General features: G+C 39.4%; 2 protein-coding genes across 3 annotated transcripts; one reads left to right on the top strand and one right to left on the bottom strand.

Annotated features, from left to right (window-relative positions):
* Nucleotides 1-1,045: 1,045 nt before the first annotated feature.
* On the bottom strand, nucleotides 1,046-7,367 carry LOC311263241 (olfactomedin-4-like; the record flags this gene model as incomplete). The annotated part of the gene is made up of 7 exons (XM_084363163.1): nucleotides 1,046-1,481; nucleotides 1,717-1,885; nucleotides 2,632-2,859; nucleotides 4,997-5,150; nucleotides 5,465-5,683; nucleotides 7,054-7,176; nucleotides 7,314-7,367. 7 exons carry the CDS (start codon nucleotides 7,365-7,367, stop codon nucleotides 1,046-1,048), a joined length of 1,383 nt encoding a protein of 460 aa, XP_084219289.1.
* A 3,885-nt stretch (nucleotides 7,368-11,252) lies between these two features.
* Nucleotides 11,253-17,354, top strand: LOC311263901 (olfactomedin-like). Of its 2 annotated transcripts, none has more exons than XM_084364264.1 (5): nucleotides 11,253-11,332; nucleotides 11,520-11,681; nucleotides 11,970-12,182; nucleotides 13,008-13,140; nucleotides 16,297-17,354. In XM_084364264.1, exons 1-5 carry the CDS (start codon nucleotides 11,276-11,278, stop codon nucleotides 17,142-17,144), a joined length of 1,413 nt encoding a protein of 470 aa, XP_084220390.1. In that variant the 5' UTR covers nucleotides 11,253-11,275; the 3' UTR covers nucleotides 17,145-17,354. The 2 variants fall into 2 exon arrangements, with proteins under 2 accessions (XP_084220390.1, XP_084220391.1); XM_084364265.1 differs by having other exon boundaries at nucleotides 11,262-11,332; nucleotides 11,523-11,681.
* The last annotated feature ends 3,449 nt before the right edge of the window (nucleotides 17,355-20,803 follow it).

The raw sequence follows: 20,803 nt of genomic DNA, 5'->3' as shown, positions 1-20,803 counted from the left end.
TATTTCCAATAGAAAATACAATCATCATGTTGTTGGCTGTAGTTGCAGCCTGGAGTGTCATGTCTTCAGCCACGCTTATAGCTCTGTGAGGTTGTAAGGCAGTGGAAAGCTACTGTCAGCTAACGGCTAATAAGTTTGCTACCATGCACAATGACAACATTAACCTGCTAATGTTTAGAAGGAAATGTTTACCATGTTTACTTTCTTAGTTTAGTATTTTAGCATGCTAACCTTAGCTACTCTTTAGCTATTTCAGTCTTTCCCCAATAGGTGAGTCTGCTGACATTGTCATCCCTCGAGCTAGCTGTCTGCTAGCGTGGCACCAACACTCAAACATTTACTTCAGTTTTTAACCACGGTAGGTATTACACTCATCTTTGACTGAATTTGGGGGAGAATTTGAGGGTAACAATACTTTATTGCTAAATATTGATTGCATTATCAACCCATAGGTAATATCAATTAAGACGGTAAGTCCTAACTGAGAATCAAGTTCATGGTTAGGAGCTGACAGTAAAGGAATGAGCTGGCAGTGATACCAGCCCAGTGGTGGTTGAACATAATAACAAGTGAGCTTTCACGCTACTGAAGTATAGTAAGTTCACTTTATATACTATATTCATAGTACTACATGAAAATCACTACAAGAGTCTAAAGTAGTTCTACTTTATCGAGATATTCTGCCACACTGTACATTTACATCCAGTTTTCACTAGCTTGGTTGACGAAAGGCTATTTTCTAATAAGATAAGCCTTATGGGCTACATTTCACTCATAGATCATACTATAAAATAGTGCTTTATTTGACTTGGTAGAAAACAGATAAAGTCTGAGCAAAGGACAGCAAAGAGCATTTCACCACTAACTTTAATGGCCAAGTATGTTGTACAGAAAAGGAATTTGACTTTTAACATTGCTCTAAGTGTACTTAAACAGCACAAGGACAACAAAGTTGAACATAAGAGCTAAAGATAGACAGGACTATCATGTACATAAGTGGAAAAATAGATTGTGAATTTGAGAAGATGTTGTCTGCATTAACCTTTTATGAAAACAGAACCTTATAGGAGACCATGTAGGAGTCACAGTAGGCATGTAGCATCTGGTCCACAGGGCTGTAGTTCAGGGACAAAATGTTGGGATACATCTTTTTGATGAAGATGCCAAGGTTGAACCTCTCTACCCCTGTGGTAGTGTCAAACGAATAGAAGATCTCCTCTGTTTCTTTGTCGACATACCGTGTTGCATAGAGCACACCACACACTATAAAGGTGTTGGTTACTCCCTGCTTGTAGACCGAGGTGTGCCAGCTTTGGCCAAGTCTAAGTGGTTCATCGTCCTCCACCTTGGACAGCACTAGGTTGCCAAAGTTCTGGTTGGTGGTGTAGATCACCCAGATGCCTGACTCATCTGTAGCCAGGTCCAGGTCTGTGAACAGGTAGCATGCCTTAAGGTGGCAGAAGTTACCCTTCGAGTTATACCTGAAAAACACAGAGGACAGAAGTGATGTAAAAAACTGTTTATTGGACTTGTGTTAGAAGTTGATTCATACATTTTGTGTTTTGTTGTTCTTACAAAACTACAGAATTCAGCATTTCAGGCAAATGTGAAAGATGTTGTGACTTTGCTTTGTAGAAACAAGGTGTTCCTCAAAAATTCTGGCATGAGCAACACCCAGTCAAAAAATTAGCTTAAGGACAATGTAGATCAGTGAACCTGGTGCCTTTGGGTAGTTTTATGTTGGTCACAGTTTTGGAGGCGAGGTTGAATCGACAAACTTCATCTTGGTTGTAACAGTTGTAGTACAAGGCCCCTCTATACATCACAACATTTGGACCCTGGATGGTGTTGGTGGTTCGGTTTGAAGGGCTGATCTGGACATTTCCTGGAAGAAGAAGAGGAAGAAGAAGAAGAAGAAGAAGAAGAAGAAGAAGAAGAAGAAGACGCGAGAAGAGATGAGCATATACTAAGTAAGCTATTGTTATTAGGGATTGACCGGCATGTTTTTTCAGGGCTGACATTGATAATTAGTCATCAAGGAGACCGATAAGCAATATTTGGAATCAATATGTATCTGCAGTAAAAATTAGAGTCAAAGTGTTGAGATTTTGACGAACCAGTGATGGAATGTAAGTGCAGTTTACTGATGGGGGGAGGTAGTGTTTTCATTGTGTGAATCACTTTGTGTTACATTGCTGTAGGGAGAGTGCTATACAAATAAAGCCTGATTGATTCATTGATAGGCATCCTGTTTCAAATCAGACTCTGATCCAAAACTGAGCAGCGCCCAACTCACACCCATCAGAGGGACTGTTTATTGGTCTGGTGCGGTGCAATGCATTCTGGTTGTTGTAGGTTTTTGGTTGCCCTGGGTTATATATTCCTTCATCACCATGAACACACAGTGTAGCATATTTTGGCTAAATCCCACATACACTGTCCTGCAGCCAGAGTGCTCTTGAGAGCACCAAATGTCGTTTAATCTATGGCTGAAAATAGTCCCCAACTGACATGGCGTTAATACATGTTCCTGTCGATTAGAAGTGAATACTGCACAATCATGCACACTGAGCTGAAAGGTTGTACATTTTTAACATCATCACTTAAAACTAGAACATAAGTGTTCTTTACCTGGGGTGCTCACCCCACCAACGAGAGCACTCAGGCTGGAGTAGAGACGGACGTAATTGGAGTATTTGTTGCCGGAGGTCAACATTACCAGCCAATGCCAGCTCTCCTTCCCAGCCTCTGGTTTGGGATCCCGACCCCAGGCTCCATACTTGTAGGACCCAGGATATTCTCCTGCTGTGGACATCCTCGGCCCGGTAATGTTCCGAAACTGACCGTGAGGACAGTTACCTTAGGAGAAAACACAAAATGATGAGGTAGAGAGACTAAATAAATACAGCTGGTCCAGTGAGATGTCCAATGGTTGATAATTACTTCCTAATTGTGGTGTTCGGTACTGAGAGCTTCCCGCAGTCCATTTATAGCCTACATTAGCTTCAAATGAGGGTGAAGTCAGTTCACAGCTGTGAGTGACCTCATTTGAAGTGCCACTCTGGTGCGGACACAGTGAACACAAAACCAGAACGATCTCAGATGTTGGGTGTGATTTAAAGGTTAAAGGAATAGTTCACTCTAAAACAAAATTCAGTCATTATCGACTCACCCACATACTGATGATAAGTCCAGTGTAGTTTCTTATTCCTCAAAGTGCAGCTGGAGACCTGTGGGGCTACCCTCTGGCAACAATAATCCATATAATGAGCGTAAGTGGCGCTCGAGACGAAAAGGTCCGTAAAACTACACAAAAACTTTGTAATATTCCTCCATTCTGCTTGTCCGCTGCAATCCAAGTGTCCTGAAGTGGCGACATCCAGAGTTTACTCGAAACAACGTCATTTAGTACATTTTTACAGCCTAAACAGTCACTATGCTATATCTGCCTGGAGGAACGCTCCACGTTCACAAGAGTCTCCCTCACAGCCAATTGCACTACGGAAGCCGCGCCGGAGAAGATGAACGAGACTCGCGATAGATACACACCGGTATTTACTTCCTGCTTTGAGTGACCGAGCCATACATAAACACAAGAGGGATCTGCATCTACATGTAAAGAGGAAGAATAAATCCTGCTGCCTTGAAGTTAACACTAGCGCAACGTGTATCTCCTTTATTCTTACTACAGGCATGACCGAGGACTTGCAGCTTCCCTGGCTAGCCAGTTAGGGAGGCAACAGTCACAACTGATACTGTGCAGCTGGGGTGTAAAGATTCACAGATATGAATTGGAATTACTTTTATTTTCAAATTAAATATGTTAGTACATCAATTTTGGGCTCCTGGATTGATATAAATGTACTATGAGTTGGACAAAGGTCATTTTTAAAGTTATTAAATGGTTGACTGAGGTTTAGCTGCTAGCTGCTAACTATTCTGCACAGGGTTGCCAAATCTCGTTTAAGGTTAAAGTTCAGAGCTAGACTCTACTAGACAAAAACAACATGCCCCAAAATACTGACATGGTTCACCATGCATCATCAAGTGCAAGGTTTGGAAGACATTTGGATTTTTAAAGAAGGAAGGAAAATTGGACAAAAGTCTCTCTATTTGTAAGATCTGTAGAACAGCAATAAAGTTCACCAGCAGCACAACGGTAACACTCACACCTGGTGAAACGGTATGCAGACAGGAAGAGTATGTGGATGCTAGTTTGGCTTGTACGATCAAGAAAATGCGAGACAAAGACACGGATATCAGGCACTTCTCCTACTACAACTTGACGAGGTCTAAGGTAATCACAACATAACTACCTAACTGTCAATGGGCACGGCTGGGTGACACAGTTTATACATTATACTATACTTATAATGGCAAAATGTTTGTTCATGCAGCAAGCCTTTTGTTATCTATCTCTATTGCAAAAGGCAAAAATCACAATCATGGTTGACAACAGCCTGAGAGTAGAAGACAATACTGATGTGGACATTAGTGACAGTGCAACCAATCATTGTTCTCATTGCTGCTCATCTCACAGTGGTTTCAAAATGACATTTCTCTTCCATTTTATCCCATGAAGTAACAATAATACCTGGGGTTCCCTGATCTGTTGTGAAGTATATCAGATATACTTGTTTAAAGACCAGGGAACCCCGAGTACTGCCACTTTTATAGCAATGGCCTATTTTAATTTATAATGGAAAATGAATGACTAAATGAAACAAATGTTAAGAACTGTATTAGGTTGTATTGAATCGCAACAGATCGTCCCCCTATTAAAAATGTGAATGAATCGTGTCAAAGCCCATGTATCTAGATGTGTATAGATTTATGAAGGGTAAAATATCAAGCAACAAAATATCAAGTTGCAAAATGTATCATAAGTGAACTATACAGATATAGAAACAATTATGAAATAACAAGAATCTGGTGGTTTCCAGTCGCAGTCAAAGAAATAAAAAAATAAAAAAATGTGTGTGTTTCTGGGACAAACCATGTGGAGGCGCAGTGCTGTTGGTGGAGGGGAGGACTGTATTTCTGCACTGGTCCAGGTCTCTCTTAAGACGCCGGTTCTCTAATTTTCCCTTCACCACCTGCATGGTGTCATACGTCTGCAGCTCCTGCATTTCTGCCTGCAGGGCCTTCAGCTGATAGACAGCAACAGGGCAGACATCCCACATATAAGACAGATGATTCTGTATGTAAGATTAATCTAATAAAGACATTTTATCAATGAATTTTAAACCTAAGCTTCACTCTGTTACATTTCACTAGATTTAGCTTTTGGCTAGGCATTTTATTTTGGTTGTAGCCATTCATGTTCTGCAATATGTATTTTTGTAATTTCTTTCGATTTTTAACAACTGGCCTGCTCACTTGAGTCTTGTATTAAACTTGTTTCAACTCCTGGTTCTCATGCCATTTCTAATGTCAGTGTTGTGCAGCTGGTGTGTAAGTTTACCTTTGTAGTGGTGTCATTAGAAAGATGTTGGTGTTCCAGGGTGATGCGGCTGAGCCTGCCGATGAGCTCCTTGATATCCGTCAGTTCATTTTCGACCACCTGCAGGGTGATAACTCCATAGAGCTCTCCGTCATCCTCCCTCTCCAGGGCCGACACATCTTCCTGCAGCCGGGGCAGACGTCGTTCCAAACCCAGCAGCAGACTCTCCAGTTCCAGAGTCTGCAGAGAGAGGAGACACCACTCAGGGCTCCTTCAACATCAATGCATACATACAGGAATTTTCTTTTTTATCATCATTCATTTTATTATTATTATGTTTATCAGTTTTATAGCTGCTGAGGGAGGTAGTGCTGTCTATACTCTGGTTTAGAAAATAATACGTACCTGCAAGTCTAAAGTCGATTAGCTCTCAACTTTAAAGAGCGTCACAGCTGGACCTAAATATAATTATTGAATTGGTTGAGCTGCAGCAAGTCCAAAATAATCATCTTTTTAGTTTTAGTTGTTCATACATTTCTAGTAGGTCTGGAACAATATGCTTATCTCTCGATTAGATACTATCACCATACTTTGGGTGCTGATTAGGTATTTTGATTCAGTATTATGATCATTGCAATTTTTGTTTGCCTTTTTAACATTTGCATGGAGAAGATGGAATCACACACTTCTACAGACTGTATGTCATGAGTCATATTTCCAAAAGCTATACGCATCACATGTCAGTCAGTCTTTGAGTTTTATTTCAGCGACATCACTGCTGCACTGCATAAACAAGTTGTAAATGAAATACTACTGCTTCATACGCTGTTCCTACTTATCTAGTTTTTTCCATAACAAATGGAGGTGTACAGCACAAATGGGAGACTAAAACTAAAACTATTTTTACGTTAAGCACGTGAAGTAAAATGGATCGTTTGTTATGATAATATCATGCTTGTGATGCTAATTTCAGTTAGCATGTTAGTGCTAAATGCCATTATACGTTGAAACAGACCAAGCGCTAAAACTGATTCAGGAATTCATCATCATAAGAAAAAGAAACACCATAAATCAATTTTTTTCTACTCCTAATTGCCAGGGTCAATCTTGTCTCGGTTGGAAAATATGTGGCTTCTACTTTAGTAATTCAGGTATAATTTAAGCTGTTTTTTTTGCATACCTACACCTAACCCTAACCCGACTCATGTATTAATTACTGAATGGTAGCATGCACACAGGCACACAAATTTCGTACATCTCTCCCTGTGAGGACCCCCGTTTAATAGTTCCTTATCCTCATCTTAACCACCACAACTAGATGCTTAACCCCAGTCCTGACCCTGACCCTAACCTAAGCCTAATCTTAAATGAGGACTTGCCAAAATGTCCTCACTTTCCAAAAATGTCCTCACTTTCCAAATATGTCCTCACTTCGTTGGTGAAAAACCAAGTACATACCGACACATGTTAATTCATACATACTTTGCTCATATACTCACTCTCATATAAACAGAGATATGACACCTCTTGGTGATTTGCAGATATTATTTATTCATATATGTCACATGTATCACCTCATCATCATCATCATCATCAACACTAAAAGTTACCTTCTGTGGGGTGATGTTAGTGTTACATCTTGATGCACTGTCCTCCACTGTGCTGAGTTCGTCATGAGGGAACTCCCTCTCTGAATTAGTAAACTCACACGAACAATTATCACCTGAAGGTGCCTGAAATCAAAAATATGAAACATGGCACTTAAAAAATTAAAACTAGAATTAGAATTAGAAGTACCATACATACATATATTTGAAATGGGCAGAGCATAAAACATTTATTTCATCCAATAAAAATTGTGTTTTCTTACCTGTTGGGTGAGGGTGATCAGAGCACACAGAGGAACGATCACATAGAGCTTCATGGTGGATCAGAGAGCAGAGCTCAATGAAACAGTGCCTGAACACAGTTCATATATGACTGCAGCAGCAGCTTCTAACTTATGAACACTCCCACTCACCTCTGCATGTGAGTCAGTGAATGTGTATGTGTGTTTAGTATGTGTGCATTTGTGGTAATGTGCCATGCTTCCTTCAGAATGTGATCACTTCCTCCTTGTGCTTCAATTGCAGCAGCACAGGGATTTTTTGATATGATGGAAGGCAAAAATCATAAAGATACTGATAGTATGGCATAAAATGTTTTAACTAAAAACATAACTTTCGGAAATAACGTGAAAATATCCTGTTGTGGGGTGGTTGTGACTCAAAAGAGAAGAGCTCAATTTCCAAGAAACCCCAAGCAGTAGACTCGGTGACAAATAAGGTTTTCAAGTTGACCAAAAATTAAAACAGGTCAAAAGTGTTGACTAAAATCTTATTTTGCACAACACAACAATGTATTTAAAGTGTTTTAATTCTCAATTAGTGATGACACCAGTCAAAATGTCAAACAGGCTAATAATGTATTTTTTGAAAGTACTGTAATATAATTTTTTAAAATCAGTATCAATATATACATTGAGCAAGCTCTTCATCCACATGTTAATGCCACAATGTGACGTGAAAATATTTTACAGTAGGCTGCTTGACATCGTACTGTTATTGTTTTCTCAACTCCATAAATTTTAAAATGACTTTTAGGGGAAAAATCAGCAGTATCCCACCTGACTGAAATTGTAACTCAGTATAACTCCTTATGGGTTTCCATACACATTTAATTTCAAGTTAAAACAGCATAAACAGAACTGATGTTCATAAATCATGCATGTTTATGTTGTGCAAAGAGAATCCCACTGGTAGTTGTTTTTTCAAGGTAATTACTGTGAAGAAATCACAAAAAATAATAAAAATACTAAATTCAATCAAAATAAAAATCTTTAAAAATTGTCAACTAGAATGACTAATTTTAATGATAAGGCTGTCACAATATCAGATTTTCACTACACGTTTATCATATTAATAAAATATAGCTCTAATAGAGAAAACAATTATATATCAACTCAATCAATGTTTAAGTAGCACTTGTATAATGCTGTACTCTATGGTTCCATATATAATGACATCTGAAAAGTGAGTTCATCTTTGATTCGGATTTTTTATTTGTTTTATTCTTTTGACAAATTATGTATATTTCTCTATATAGCAGTGCCTCATCAGAAACCAGTGTTGCTCTCAGATACCAGTTCATATGTTAACCTTCATTCCACTGTGCTTCAGAGTGGAGGCTGGGGACTGTGGTTCCTTCAGGCTGCAGTGATGTGACTGGGTGATGGAAAATAAAATCCCAGTGTTGAAGCTTTTCTTTAGTTTATGGTCTTGCAGAGGTGTGCTTACAGAATCAGTGCTATCTGTGGTAACAACAAACAGGAATAGAACGTGACCACTCGCACAGGTTTCCGTTATCTTTATGCATATTAAGCTCTTTAGTGGTATGAAAAGCATACACTGATTTCTTTTGAGTGATTGTAGACTGTAGATGCCCTCTTTTAGAAAGATTGTTCAACAAAATAAGTAGGTTAAAATTTTCAAATAAGCTTAATTAATTTAAATTAATGATGAATTGCCATGACATTTTGTAGACAATTATGGTCTTTAAAGGATGAATCCTAATGACTGTGGTGATGCCCTGACCTTTCAGCTTCCACTTGCCACCATGAGCTTCACAATCGTTGTTTGTGAGTGAAATGTCTCAACAACTACTGATGGATTAAAATGTTTTAATTTTGATACAGACATTTGGGATTCCAACATGCATAAGTTTATTGAACTTTGTATTAAATCAGGTAAAAAACAGAAATATGTCCTGTATTAGACAGTAAATAAAACAGTTAAACCCTAAACACAAACCATACACCTAAGTCATGCTTTAATTAGAAATTACATGTAATGCCCTATTAGACCTAAAATATGCTGTACTGAGACATTATTATACCGACTAATACTCTAATTAGAAACCAAACAGGAGATCTTAATACACTATTAGAAATTATTTTAGAAGATCATGTCATGCAATTTAAATAAAATCAACATCATGACTAAAAGCTGATGTAATGTGGTGGGTAGAATAATACATCTTTAATGATGAAAATACTAACCAGCCTACATCACCTGCAGCGATCCTCCAGCACCAGAAACTGTAAGTGCAACACCTGTGCACTTTTAAACACGAAGCACATCAGCTTTACTTCAGTGATTATTTTAATCTCTCAACTGGCCGACAGGATCCGTCACAATCTCATGTTAATTAATGTTCTTCCATACATCCAAAAAGTCACACACAAAGTCCAGGTTCATGAAAAAGCCCTAACCCTGACCTCCAGAGGTGTCTTAAAATATCCATGTCAGAATGTGCTACGATATTTGCTGCAGTGACATTATTGAGGCGCATTGAAACGTTTGAAATACTGAAAGCCTCTCTGATAATATTTCTGATAATATTCTGGTATATGCATTTGAAAAACTGATTTCTATAAAATGGAGGAAAAAGAGAAAGTCATCAGGTCAATGGGTGAGGCCTGAGGTGAGTGAGTTTTGTGCACATCATATGAGCTACGCTGGCATGCAAAACTTTCTGATGTCTGGTGACAGTTTAGTTATGAATATTACCAGTGTAGTGCTTTTCCTGTGACCAGTGCTCTACAGAGGCTAAAAGAGAAGATCTGACGCATCTACACAACAATACATTTTTGTAGTATAGTTCCAGTTTGATGAAACTGCATAAAAAGAAGTAAAGGATTCAGCCATGGAACAACCTGTGCCAACTGAAACAATATATCTCTCCTCCTGAATAGAGATCTAGACCCGTCGTTTTAGTAACTCAAATAATTTTTTCATCCAGAAGTATCAATGAATGAGTACGATTTTTACTGCTGTATCATTACAATTAATAAAAACGTATGATTTCACTCTGAAGCTAGCCAGTTACAACAAGGTGTAGTGTACAAAGGACAGACTGACATTCAGTGAAGGTAGCTTGCTAACGTTAGGAAACTAAAATGGTGGCTCTGCAGGGGCTCTCTGGTAGAGGTCTTCAATGGTCCAAAACTTTGTGCCTGGACCCAAAAATGACCCAGAAATACCTACCCACCAACAAACCGGTCTTTTATTTGAAAGCAGGGACCCAGATCCATGTAAAACTGAGAATTGTCAGACTCCAACAGAGACACAGACCCAACTGTCATTGATTTCTATTAACAAATTAACATTAACTTACAAGTTGTTGGAACAAAATTTTGTCTTACCTAATGTTGAACTTTACCGTGCGCATGGGTTCCACTTTGCTTCTGACGTTATTCAGCCTGCTGTGGTTCTTGTGGGTTTTTGTTTTTTTTCCTCATTTCCCGGCACACACACATTTCTCATCCTAATGTACAATGTAACTACAAGTTTTCATAGGAGAAAACAGGAACATTTTAGCCTAATAACAGCACGTTAGCCTGAATTAGTGAGGCTTGTTTGAAGAGCAAGACCCAGAAAGAGTAGCTGCTGCTCCCCTGGTGACAGCTAATAAGCAAATCGAATGTCATTGTCACATTGATAAACGAATATTTCCGTCCGTCTAAAATCTGGAAAAAAAGGGGAAATGTCTTTTGCATGATGCATAAGGGGGAAATTTAGGAAACTCCTGATTAAATTAACTGCTGTAAAATTGCATAGTTTGACATTTTTAGTTTCACATCCACGTGAGTGGTTTTACAGCCCTGTGTCGACCCATCAGTGACAACAGGCAAATCAGGAAAGGTATTTTTGTTGTTATCGACTTTATAAGAGAAAAGAGAAGAGGAGTGGTGATTTCAGCTCAAACAGCTTCTGTCCTCTTCAGTCCACTTTCATGTCTCCAGCTCTAAACATGCTGCTGTTGCTCCTGCTGCTGCTGCTGCTGCCATCAGTGAGTAACACTTGATATATTACGCTTAGAAACTAAGAATAAAAGTGAAAGATTAAAGTTTTAAATCTTCCACTTTTATTCAGACATTAGACATTCAGACATTCTTTCTTTTGTGTTTTTTTATAGTGCAGACTTTATACCATCATTGCAATCTCCTTAATGCACCATTTATATCCATGTGTGACAGCAGGGTGACGGCCGGGCTCAGCGTTCATCAGGCCAGAAGAAGAATGGCTCATGTGTGTGCCCGGTGAACTCCACCATGTGGTTGTTCCCTGCTGTGAAGTATGAGGCCGTGCTGCAGCAGGTTGAGACCTGTGGAGAATCTCTGACCACGCTACAGGAGCAGGTGAGAGTCCGGTCCAGCCCAATTCCACCTCTGACTTGATGTATTATATAGATACATTGTAGGAGCCATACTGTACATACTAACGTTGGTATGATGCATACATTTTAATGTGACATTTTGACTGGATTTAACAATTGTGTTTTTTAATGAATAATATCAGCATGACTTCCATGTCTTGTCAGTGATGGTACCCAATGAAAAATAAGATTTCAGAATATATTAAGTTGAACATGAAATCCAGAAAGCACATAACATTTTTCAGGACTTTCGGTCTGTGTTTTCTTGCAGGTGACTTTGTCCAGCCAGCTTCTCCCTCAGTTCAACGCTCTGGTTGAGAACCTGACGGCCCGACTGGAGCCTCACCAGTACCTGCGCAACCGGGGGGTGTACACGGACCTGTCTGTGCGCCTGCTGGGCCAGGAGCTCGCCCAGCTGGAGACAGATGTTGATACCGTCCACAGCCAGCTGAACAACACCCAAACACGTAAACTCTCCAAAGAGGTACAGCAGCACATACAGTGAAGACACTAACATGATTCCTGAAGTGGTATTGCAACAGCCTACATGAGTCACATGAAGTTACACTAAACTCTACTGGGAAACTCAATGAGGTTGCTGCACCAGCAAAATTTAGATACAAAGGAAAATACAGTATGTTATGCTAATATTGTCTAGTATGGCTGGACCAGATAATATTTTTTTACATTTAAAAGTATATTTTACATATTTTATGACATCAACCATATATTAAAAAAAGAAGAAAAAAACTCAATTTGAATCAAATCATTCATCAGAATAAATGGAGCCACACTCAAATGAAGATCCTTGTTTAGAATGAGGATGTAAATTACCATGATGGTGTTAGAGCAGAAAAAGATCATTTTGTTATTGTTGTTATGTAAATGTGATGACGCCTTGATAAAGGTTCTAGATAAAATGAGTTGATTGTTGACTCTCATTTCAGGGTGTCAGATACTGGCAGTTTGAGCTAGTAGGTCCTTGGAATGCGACTTAATAAACTACCATGTTAAAAAAAAATGTGTGCAGAAATCAATTGATGATTTAGAATTCGATTAACAAATACATTTTCAAAGGTTTCCAACCATTCAGGACAGGCCTCATGTCATGTCATGAGCAGACAGTAATTAAATATAGAATATCAAGTGATATTTTGTGATATTAAGAGAAAAAATAATTTATTAAGTTAATATAATGGGTTACCATGTGCATTTATTAACTGTATACAATGTTTTATGTGTGTGTGTGTGTGTGTGTGTGTGTGTGTGTGTGTGTGCGTGCGTGCGTGTGTGTGTGTGTGTGTGTTAGGTGGGCAAACTGCTTAAAAACGTAGGCAGGATGCAAATGTGGGACACGATAAATATCAAGACTGTCAAAGAGAGACTGCGCTACCTGAAGAATGGTGCTGAGTCCTGCAAGTCAATCCCCAAAGACTTCAGAAGTAAGTATGGTGTGTGTGTGTGTGTGTGTGTGTGTGTGTGTGTGTGTGTGTGTGTGTGTGTGAGAGAGAGAGAGAGAGAGAGAGAGACTATAATTCATTGCAAAAAAACTACAGCATGAAGAACGAAGAGAACTCAGTCAGACGCTAAAGTAAAGACACTGATTGATTAGGCTTTACGTATTTGTCCACTAAAAAACTGAAAAATCACAATATGTTGAACCATTAAAGAGGCTATATGTAAGATATGGCTGGAATTTTTGTTTAAAAAAAACAAAAAACCAGACTGGCCGAGGCCCAACAGTCTCCTTTAATTCAGTCAAGCCTGATCCAATAGCAAATAAAACGAAATGAAATCCACCAGATCTGGATTTTTATCTGGATCCACATCAAGTTGTACTCACTTATAGAAGCTGTTCACATTTGGTTTTATCATCTGTCCGTTTATCATCACACCTGGCATTAAATACGACTCGACATGTGTCTTGAGTGACCGCTTGTGATTGGATCTCACTTCCCCGCTCTATATGCAAATATACACCTACATCACTGGGACAAATGGATACGCTTTTTACACAAAGAAAGAAATGTCTCCATGTATAATGTTTGTGGAATTAAGAAGTAGGCCCAAATTTTTAAGAAATGTTGTAGACAGCATTTAAAATGGAGTCTGGTGACCCACTCCACAGACAACAAAGAAGTAGCCTATATTAGTGACTGTTGACTGTATTTGTCATGTTTACCATCAACATGTTATATTCATTAATATATTTGCTGTAAATGGTGAAATCAGTTGAACCAGTGCGTTGAAACAGCTGCTGGGAGGTTGAACACTTTACGAAAAACAGGCTTTATGGCCGTGGACACATGTCCGTATACACTGCTTACCGAATGTGGTCTGAGTTATCAGATCTCAGATGCGTCTTCAACGCATGTTGGAAGTGTTCCCATCTTTACTTAGAGCTGTCCACTTGTGATCAGATCGCTCAGGACTGATATTGATGCCAAATGTGAACAGTCTCATAGACACCATTTATCTAAATATGCCACATTTCTTTCATCATGATCCATGCATTATTCCCTCGAGACTTTAACCAAAATATCAAAAACACCAGTTAAAGAACGTGAAAGAAAAGTCCTGGATCTGTCCATTTGTCCAGATCCAAAGCAAAAGTTATGGGGTCTTTTCTGGGCCGAGACCTATCCTCCATTCAAGTTCAGTGGAAATCCAGTAGATGTTATGTCAAAGATGTACTGTGTCAAAGAAATGTTTACTGAGGTTAGCGTGCTAACCAGCTAGCCCCGGACTGTCCTGTCTTGTAATACCACGTTGTACCACAAGAGGTGATAGCCCCCATAGTTTCAGCTGTGAGATGTAAAAGCGGCGAGTTCGCTCTCTCACAAAATGACAATTTTAACAATCTATTTTCCTCACTCAACAGAAAGCCATACACCTTCAGAATTCAGGTTTCTCTCTTTCACTGAACTAAAGCAAACTTAATGAACTTGTTCACACAACGTAAAACACACTACATTCAGACACAGCTTCAACAAAATAAAACCAAAACAGTCTTGGTTTGACTTTCCACAATCACCTCTGGTTTGGTCAAAATAAGTCTTCAATTCACAGAGTAAGAAGTGAAAATATTCTGGCTCTACATGCCATTTTAGCCAACTGCTGGTGCCCAGTGCTCTCTCGCTCCTCTGCCACTGCATGCCTCTCCTGTCCCACAGAGTCATACTTCTGGTCAGAGCTGAAGTAAATCATTTTTGTACGGTATCCCCCATCATCAAACTGGCCTCCTTTTGTCTCAGAGGCTATGTTCAGTCAGTGGCTGTCTCTCAATTCAGGGGCTGCAGCCCTCGAAGGGCACATTTGAAGGCCAATCACGTCACAACGCAGCGCGAAGGCTGTCCCAATTCGAAGGCTCCTTCAAATGCAGCCTGGCCTTCCCTCTTTTCAGAGGACGCACCGCAACTATCCTTTGTGGCCTCCCATATCCCAAGATCCTTTGCGCACCGCTGCTCAGTCCCAAAGCAGAAGAGGACGCAAGAGAAAATGGCGACATCAAGTGGCGCAGACATGACATTCAAATTTAAGTAATGGGTTTATACTCGTTTTTTAGTCATTTGAACATCCAACGCCAGATATGTTAAACTTCAAGGGACTATAAAACCTCCAAATTTTAACTTTCAGTTAAAATACGTGACGCTGGTAATGCTATGGTAAATATAGTTGTTATTCACCAATGGGTTAATGTTTATTTTGTAATGTTGATGATTCAATTTAGATTTTGTCATTAATTTTTGTACAAACACAAATAAATGTACACGTTTGATAGATTTGAACCAAAATAGACTTTAATGCATCTCTTCATCACAATCGTGACGTAAGGGTAAGGGCAGGAACATCCGGTGGCCAACCAGGAAATACTCCGACGGCTAGACCGTCCCATTTAACAACGTTGGACGAGGCCTTCAAGGTCTCTCCGAAGGACCCGGCCTTCGTGGGCTGCAAAGGCCGCGTCCTTGAAGGCTGCAGCCCCTGAATTGAGACACAGTCAGTCTACCTGACTCACTTTTGACCGCTCCACGGCTAATTGAGCTTCTTGCTAGTGGCAGTTAGTCGCTACAGCCAAGGATAGCTGCATCACAGAGTATAGTGACCAGAACTAAGCAGTTATGCTGCTCCATATAGTTCTTTCCCCACCTTTGATTCAATTCTGACCATTTCTTACAAATTACATCTTCAAATGGTCAATGGAGGCAACCATCTTCAAAAGGCTGTCCTCAAAATTTGAACTTCAACTCCTTCTATATTGTACAAACGACTGAACATGTAAATTTTGTATCAAACTACCTGCCACTTCTTAAAACAGCGGTTCTCAAACTGTGGTGTAGCATTTTATGGAGGAACCACATGACTACAAAAAAGGTGGAGTAGAAAAAAGGGCTTCCATTTTCTCCTGTTAAAGGTTAAATATATGAAATTTTAAACATTAAAATGGTGGTGCCAGCGACTGCTACCACGGTCAACCAACTTTCTCCACAATCATTAACTGCACCGTTAAGGAAAACATGAAGAAAACCCTTTAATCTATAGAAAGCTAGAATTAAATATCAATAAGCAGTAACCCTCTCATCTCTCTCTGTTTCCAGGCCAGGGCACGCACTGCCTCAAGGGCCTGATCACCAGCATTAGTGAGCCTGTCGTGACTAAGGTCAATCCCTTTGGTAAAACCTACGTCTCTGGTTCGTGGGGCAAACAGGCCCAGGTGGACAGTGAGGAACAGAAGAACAGTTACTGGGTTCAGCCTCTGTACAGCAGCCACAAATGGGGCAACTCTCTGCGTGTGTTCCAAAGCTACGATGACTTCATGCAATCTACCAAGTACAGGGACTTTACCATCGCTCCATCTTACAGTCACACCGACAGCATTGAGGGTCCCAGTGCTGTTCTATATGGTGAAGCGCTGTACTATCACTGCTACAGCTCTGCAGACGTCTGCCGCTACGACCTGACGAGCAACGCTGTTAAACGGGTGACACTTCCAGGCAACGGCGTGGGTTACAGCAACAAGTTCCCGTATTGTTACTATGCCTGCCGTGACAACAGTGATGTGGACATAGAGGCAGATGAGACAGGATTATGGGCCCTCTATGCCACTGTTGGTAACCATGGTAATCTCGTAGTGAGCCGGCTAGTTTGGGACAGCAAGGCTCAGACCCTCAATGTCACACAGACGTGGGAGACGAGGCAGTTCAAAAAGGCAGTGAGCAATGCTTTCATGGTGTGCGGTGTGCTGTATGCCACTCGTTACGTGGACGATTACCATGAGGAGGTGTTCTACGCCTTCGACACGGCAACAGGCAGAGAGGACAACTCACTTGCACTGCCACTGGAGAAGGTAGCTAAAGGAGTGGCCAGTCTGAGCTATAACCCCACTGACAAGCAGATTTACATGTACAATGATGGATATCTGCTGGGCTACCAGGCAAACTTCTGATCTCAAGCTCTTGTAATGTTGTAACTGGCTTTTAATACCAATGTGCATGTTAGTCATGTTCACAGAACTTTTTCAACAAGAAATACACATAAATAGAGAGGTCCAGCTATGTAAAACTAAATAAAATATCATGATATGATATCATAATCATCCATGAGGTTAGCTAATATTAACAGTCAGGTACTACATGTCTCTACGATTTGCAAGGCAGATCACATACTGTTTACTGTAACAAATGTCTGTTATGTAGCACTGTTACACTGGATGGAATAAAATTGTATAAATGACCTTATAAACATTCTTTACTGACCTCATTAGCTTTAATAGGATTTATTTCCAATAGAAAATACAATCATCATGTTGTTGGCTGTAGTTGTAGCCTGGAGTGTCAAGTCTTCAGCCACACTTACAGCTCTGTGAGGCTGTAAGGCAGTGGAAAGCTACTTTCAGCTAACGGCTAATTTCAGTTTGCTACCATGCACAATGACAACATTAACCTGCTAATGTTTAGAAGGAAATGTTTACCATGTTTACTTTCTTAGTTTAGTATTTTAGCATGCTAACTTTAGCTACTCTTTAGCTATTTCAGTCTTTCCCTGATAGGTGAGTCTGCTGACATTGTCAGCCCTCGAGCTAGCTGTCTGCTAGCGTGGCACCAACACTCAAACATTTACTTCAGTTTTTAGCCACGGTAGGTATTACACTCATCTTTGACTGAATTTGGGGGAGAATTTGAGGGTAACATTACTTTATTGCTAAATATTGATTGCATTATCAACCCAAAGGTAATCATTGACAATAACATCAAGTTCGAGACGGTACAAAATATGTCTATAGCTGTTGAATATTTAATGGAATGTGTAACAATTGAAATCTGTATTGCAAAAGGTAGAAATATATTGATAAGTTGTGTTTACAAAGCACCAGACTCCAAGATAGATGATTTCAATGAATGTGTGGGTGGGATATTCTCAGAAACTAGCCAAAAGAGGGTATTCATCTGTGGTGATGTAAATATTGACCTACTTAACCCAAAAAATAATACGATGATAGATGAGTTTACCAATACGATGTATTCGATGGGCCTACAACCTCTCATTACACGACCAAGTAGAATCACTACCCACAGTGCCACTTTAATCGATAACATTTTCACTAATATTATGGGGAACGACATAACAAGCGGACTACTGATAAATGACATAAGTGACCACCTACCAATCTTTGCTATCTATGACTGGAAACACACTGTGAGAAGAATACAGACCAACTGTACGTATAGAAGGGTTAGGAATGACAAAGGATTGAATACACTAAAAAATGAATTAATAAGGCAAAACTGGAGCAGTGTTTACAATACAACAGATGTGAATGATGCATATGATGCCTTTTTGCATATATTTAAAACATTGTATGACAAGCACTGTCCGGTAGAAATAAGAAAAACTAAACAGAGCAAAGACATGAAACCTTGGCTGACAAAAACATTGATAAATGCCTGCAAGAAGAAAAACACCCTGTACAGACAATACATAACATTAAGGACGGACCAGGCAGAAATGAGATACAAACGATACAGAAACAAACTAAATAATATCCTAAATAATCACAAAAAAGAATATTACAGTAATATACTAGCAGAAAACAGGAACTATACCAAAAAACTATGGGATATTCTAAATGATGTGATCAAGAACAAAAACTCAAAACCCAGCTACCCTCCCTACTTTAAGGATAATAATATGAAAGAAGACAATATGGAAATCATAGCAGAAAGATTCAACAACTTCTTTGTTAATGTGGGGCCAGATCTAGCCAAGGACATTCCTGACTCACCCCAACACTGGGACCACTTTGATAAGGACAGAGGCAGAAATCCCAGCACAATGTTTCTCACACCAGTGAAGGACACAGAGATTAGACACCTGGTCAACAAATGCGTATCCAAAACATCCACCGATGTCAATGACCTCGACATGAAGCTAATAAAGACAGTTTTAGATGGAATCATTTCACCTCTCACATATATCTGCAACCTGTCATTCCAAACTGGAGTATTTCCTACCAAAATGAAAGTTGCAAAAGTGGTCCCACTGTACAAGAAAGGTGATATACATGAATTTACAAATTACAGACCAGTCTCAATACTGCCGCAACTGTCTAAAATCCTAGAGAAATTATTTAACAATAGACTAGATAGCTTTATCAACAAACATAATCTATTATACGATAGCCAATATGGATTCAGAACGAAACACTCAACTGCTCTAGCTCTAATGGAATCTGTTGAATTCATCACTGATGCTATTGACCAAAAATTACACACAATAGGTATCTTTATAGATCTAAAAAAGGCATTTGACACAATTAACCATGATATTTTGGTAGCTAAACTGGAAAGATATGGTGTTAGAGGCATAGTGTTGACGTGGGTCAAGAGCTACCTACACAAGAGATCCCAATATGTTAAAATGGGAGAGAACTCATCAACTTGTTTGGAGATAGTCTGTGGGGTCCCGCAGGGGTCGGTACTGGGTCCAAAGCTGTTTATACTATATATAAATGATATATACAAAGTAACCAATATTTTGAAATTAATATTATTCGCAGATGATACAAATATTTTCTGTTCGGGGAACGATTTGAACCAATTAGTGGAAACAGTCAATAATGAAATGGCCAAGCTCCACTTGTGGTTCAATATAAATAAACTATCACTAAATCTAGAGAAAACTAAATACATGCTATATGGGAAGAAGGGCCACAACAAGAGTATTAACATTCAAGTCAATGGAGTGAATATCGAAAGGGTCAATGAATACAAAGTGTTGGGGGTGACTATCGATGACAGGTTAAATTGGAAAACCCACATTAAACACTTAAAAAGCAAACTTGCCAGGAGTGTGTCCATACTTTGGAAAGCGCAAAAACTACTTAATCAAAAAGCACTATATCTGTTGTACTGTGCACTAGTCTCTCCACACCTACAATACTGTGCAGAGGTCTGGGGACACACGTATAAAGGTAACACACATCCCCTGCTAATGCTTCAAAAAAAGGCTTTGAGAATTCTACATTTTGCCAACTACAGGGAACACACCAATCAATTATATATCAAATCAAAATTACTCAAATTACCTGATTTAATAAACTACCGCACAGTACAAATGATGTACAAGGCTGCCAACAAAAGCCTCCCTCACAACTTACAAACACTATTCCTACATAGACATGAGGGACACAATCTGAGAGGGAACTTTGTTTTCAGAAAGAGAAAGGTACGAACTACATTAAAGTCTTTTACCATGTCGGTCATGGGTGTCAGACAATGGAATAATCTTGATGAGGAACTCAAAAAATCTGCAAATCTGAGTGTTTTCAAAAAAAAGTATGTAAATATGATTATTGATCGTTATAAACTGAACCAAGAAGAGAGTCTGGTAAAGGTCAGAGGCAGGAATCAGCAAACGCTATGTTGAGACTACAGGGAAGACTAAACAAGTACCAACTGTACCCAAACAATAGCTGACAATGAAAAGTACAAATATCCACTTTTGTGAAGAATTCAACTGACTCTGTTAATCGAGACACAAGGAGAATCAATTGGTACTGTCTAGAGCTGGACTGCAGCTCTGTTCACTGCATGCTGCTGTAACATG

The sequence above is a fragment of the Pagrus pagrus genome (genome assembly GCF_965226575.1).
Source record: "Pagrus pagrus genome assembly, chromosome: 10".
NCBI classification, from domain to species: Eukaryota; Metazoa; Chordata; class Actinopteri; order Spariformes; family Sparidae; genus Pagrus; species Pagrus pagrus.
Note: the sequence above shows the minus strand (reverse complement) of the source record. Positions and strands in the feature narration are given on the sequence as shown.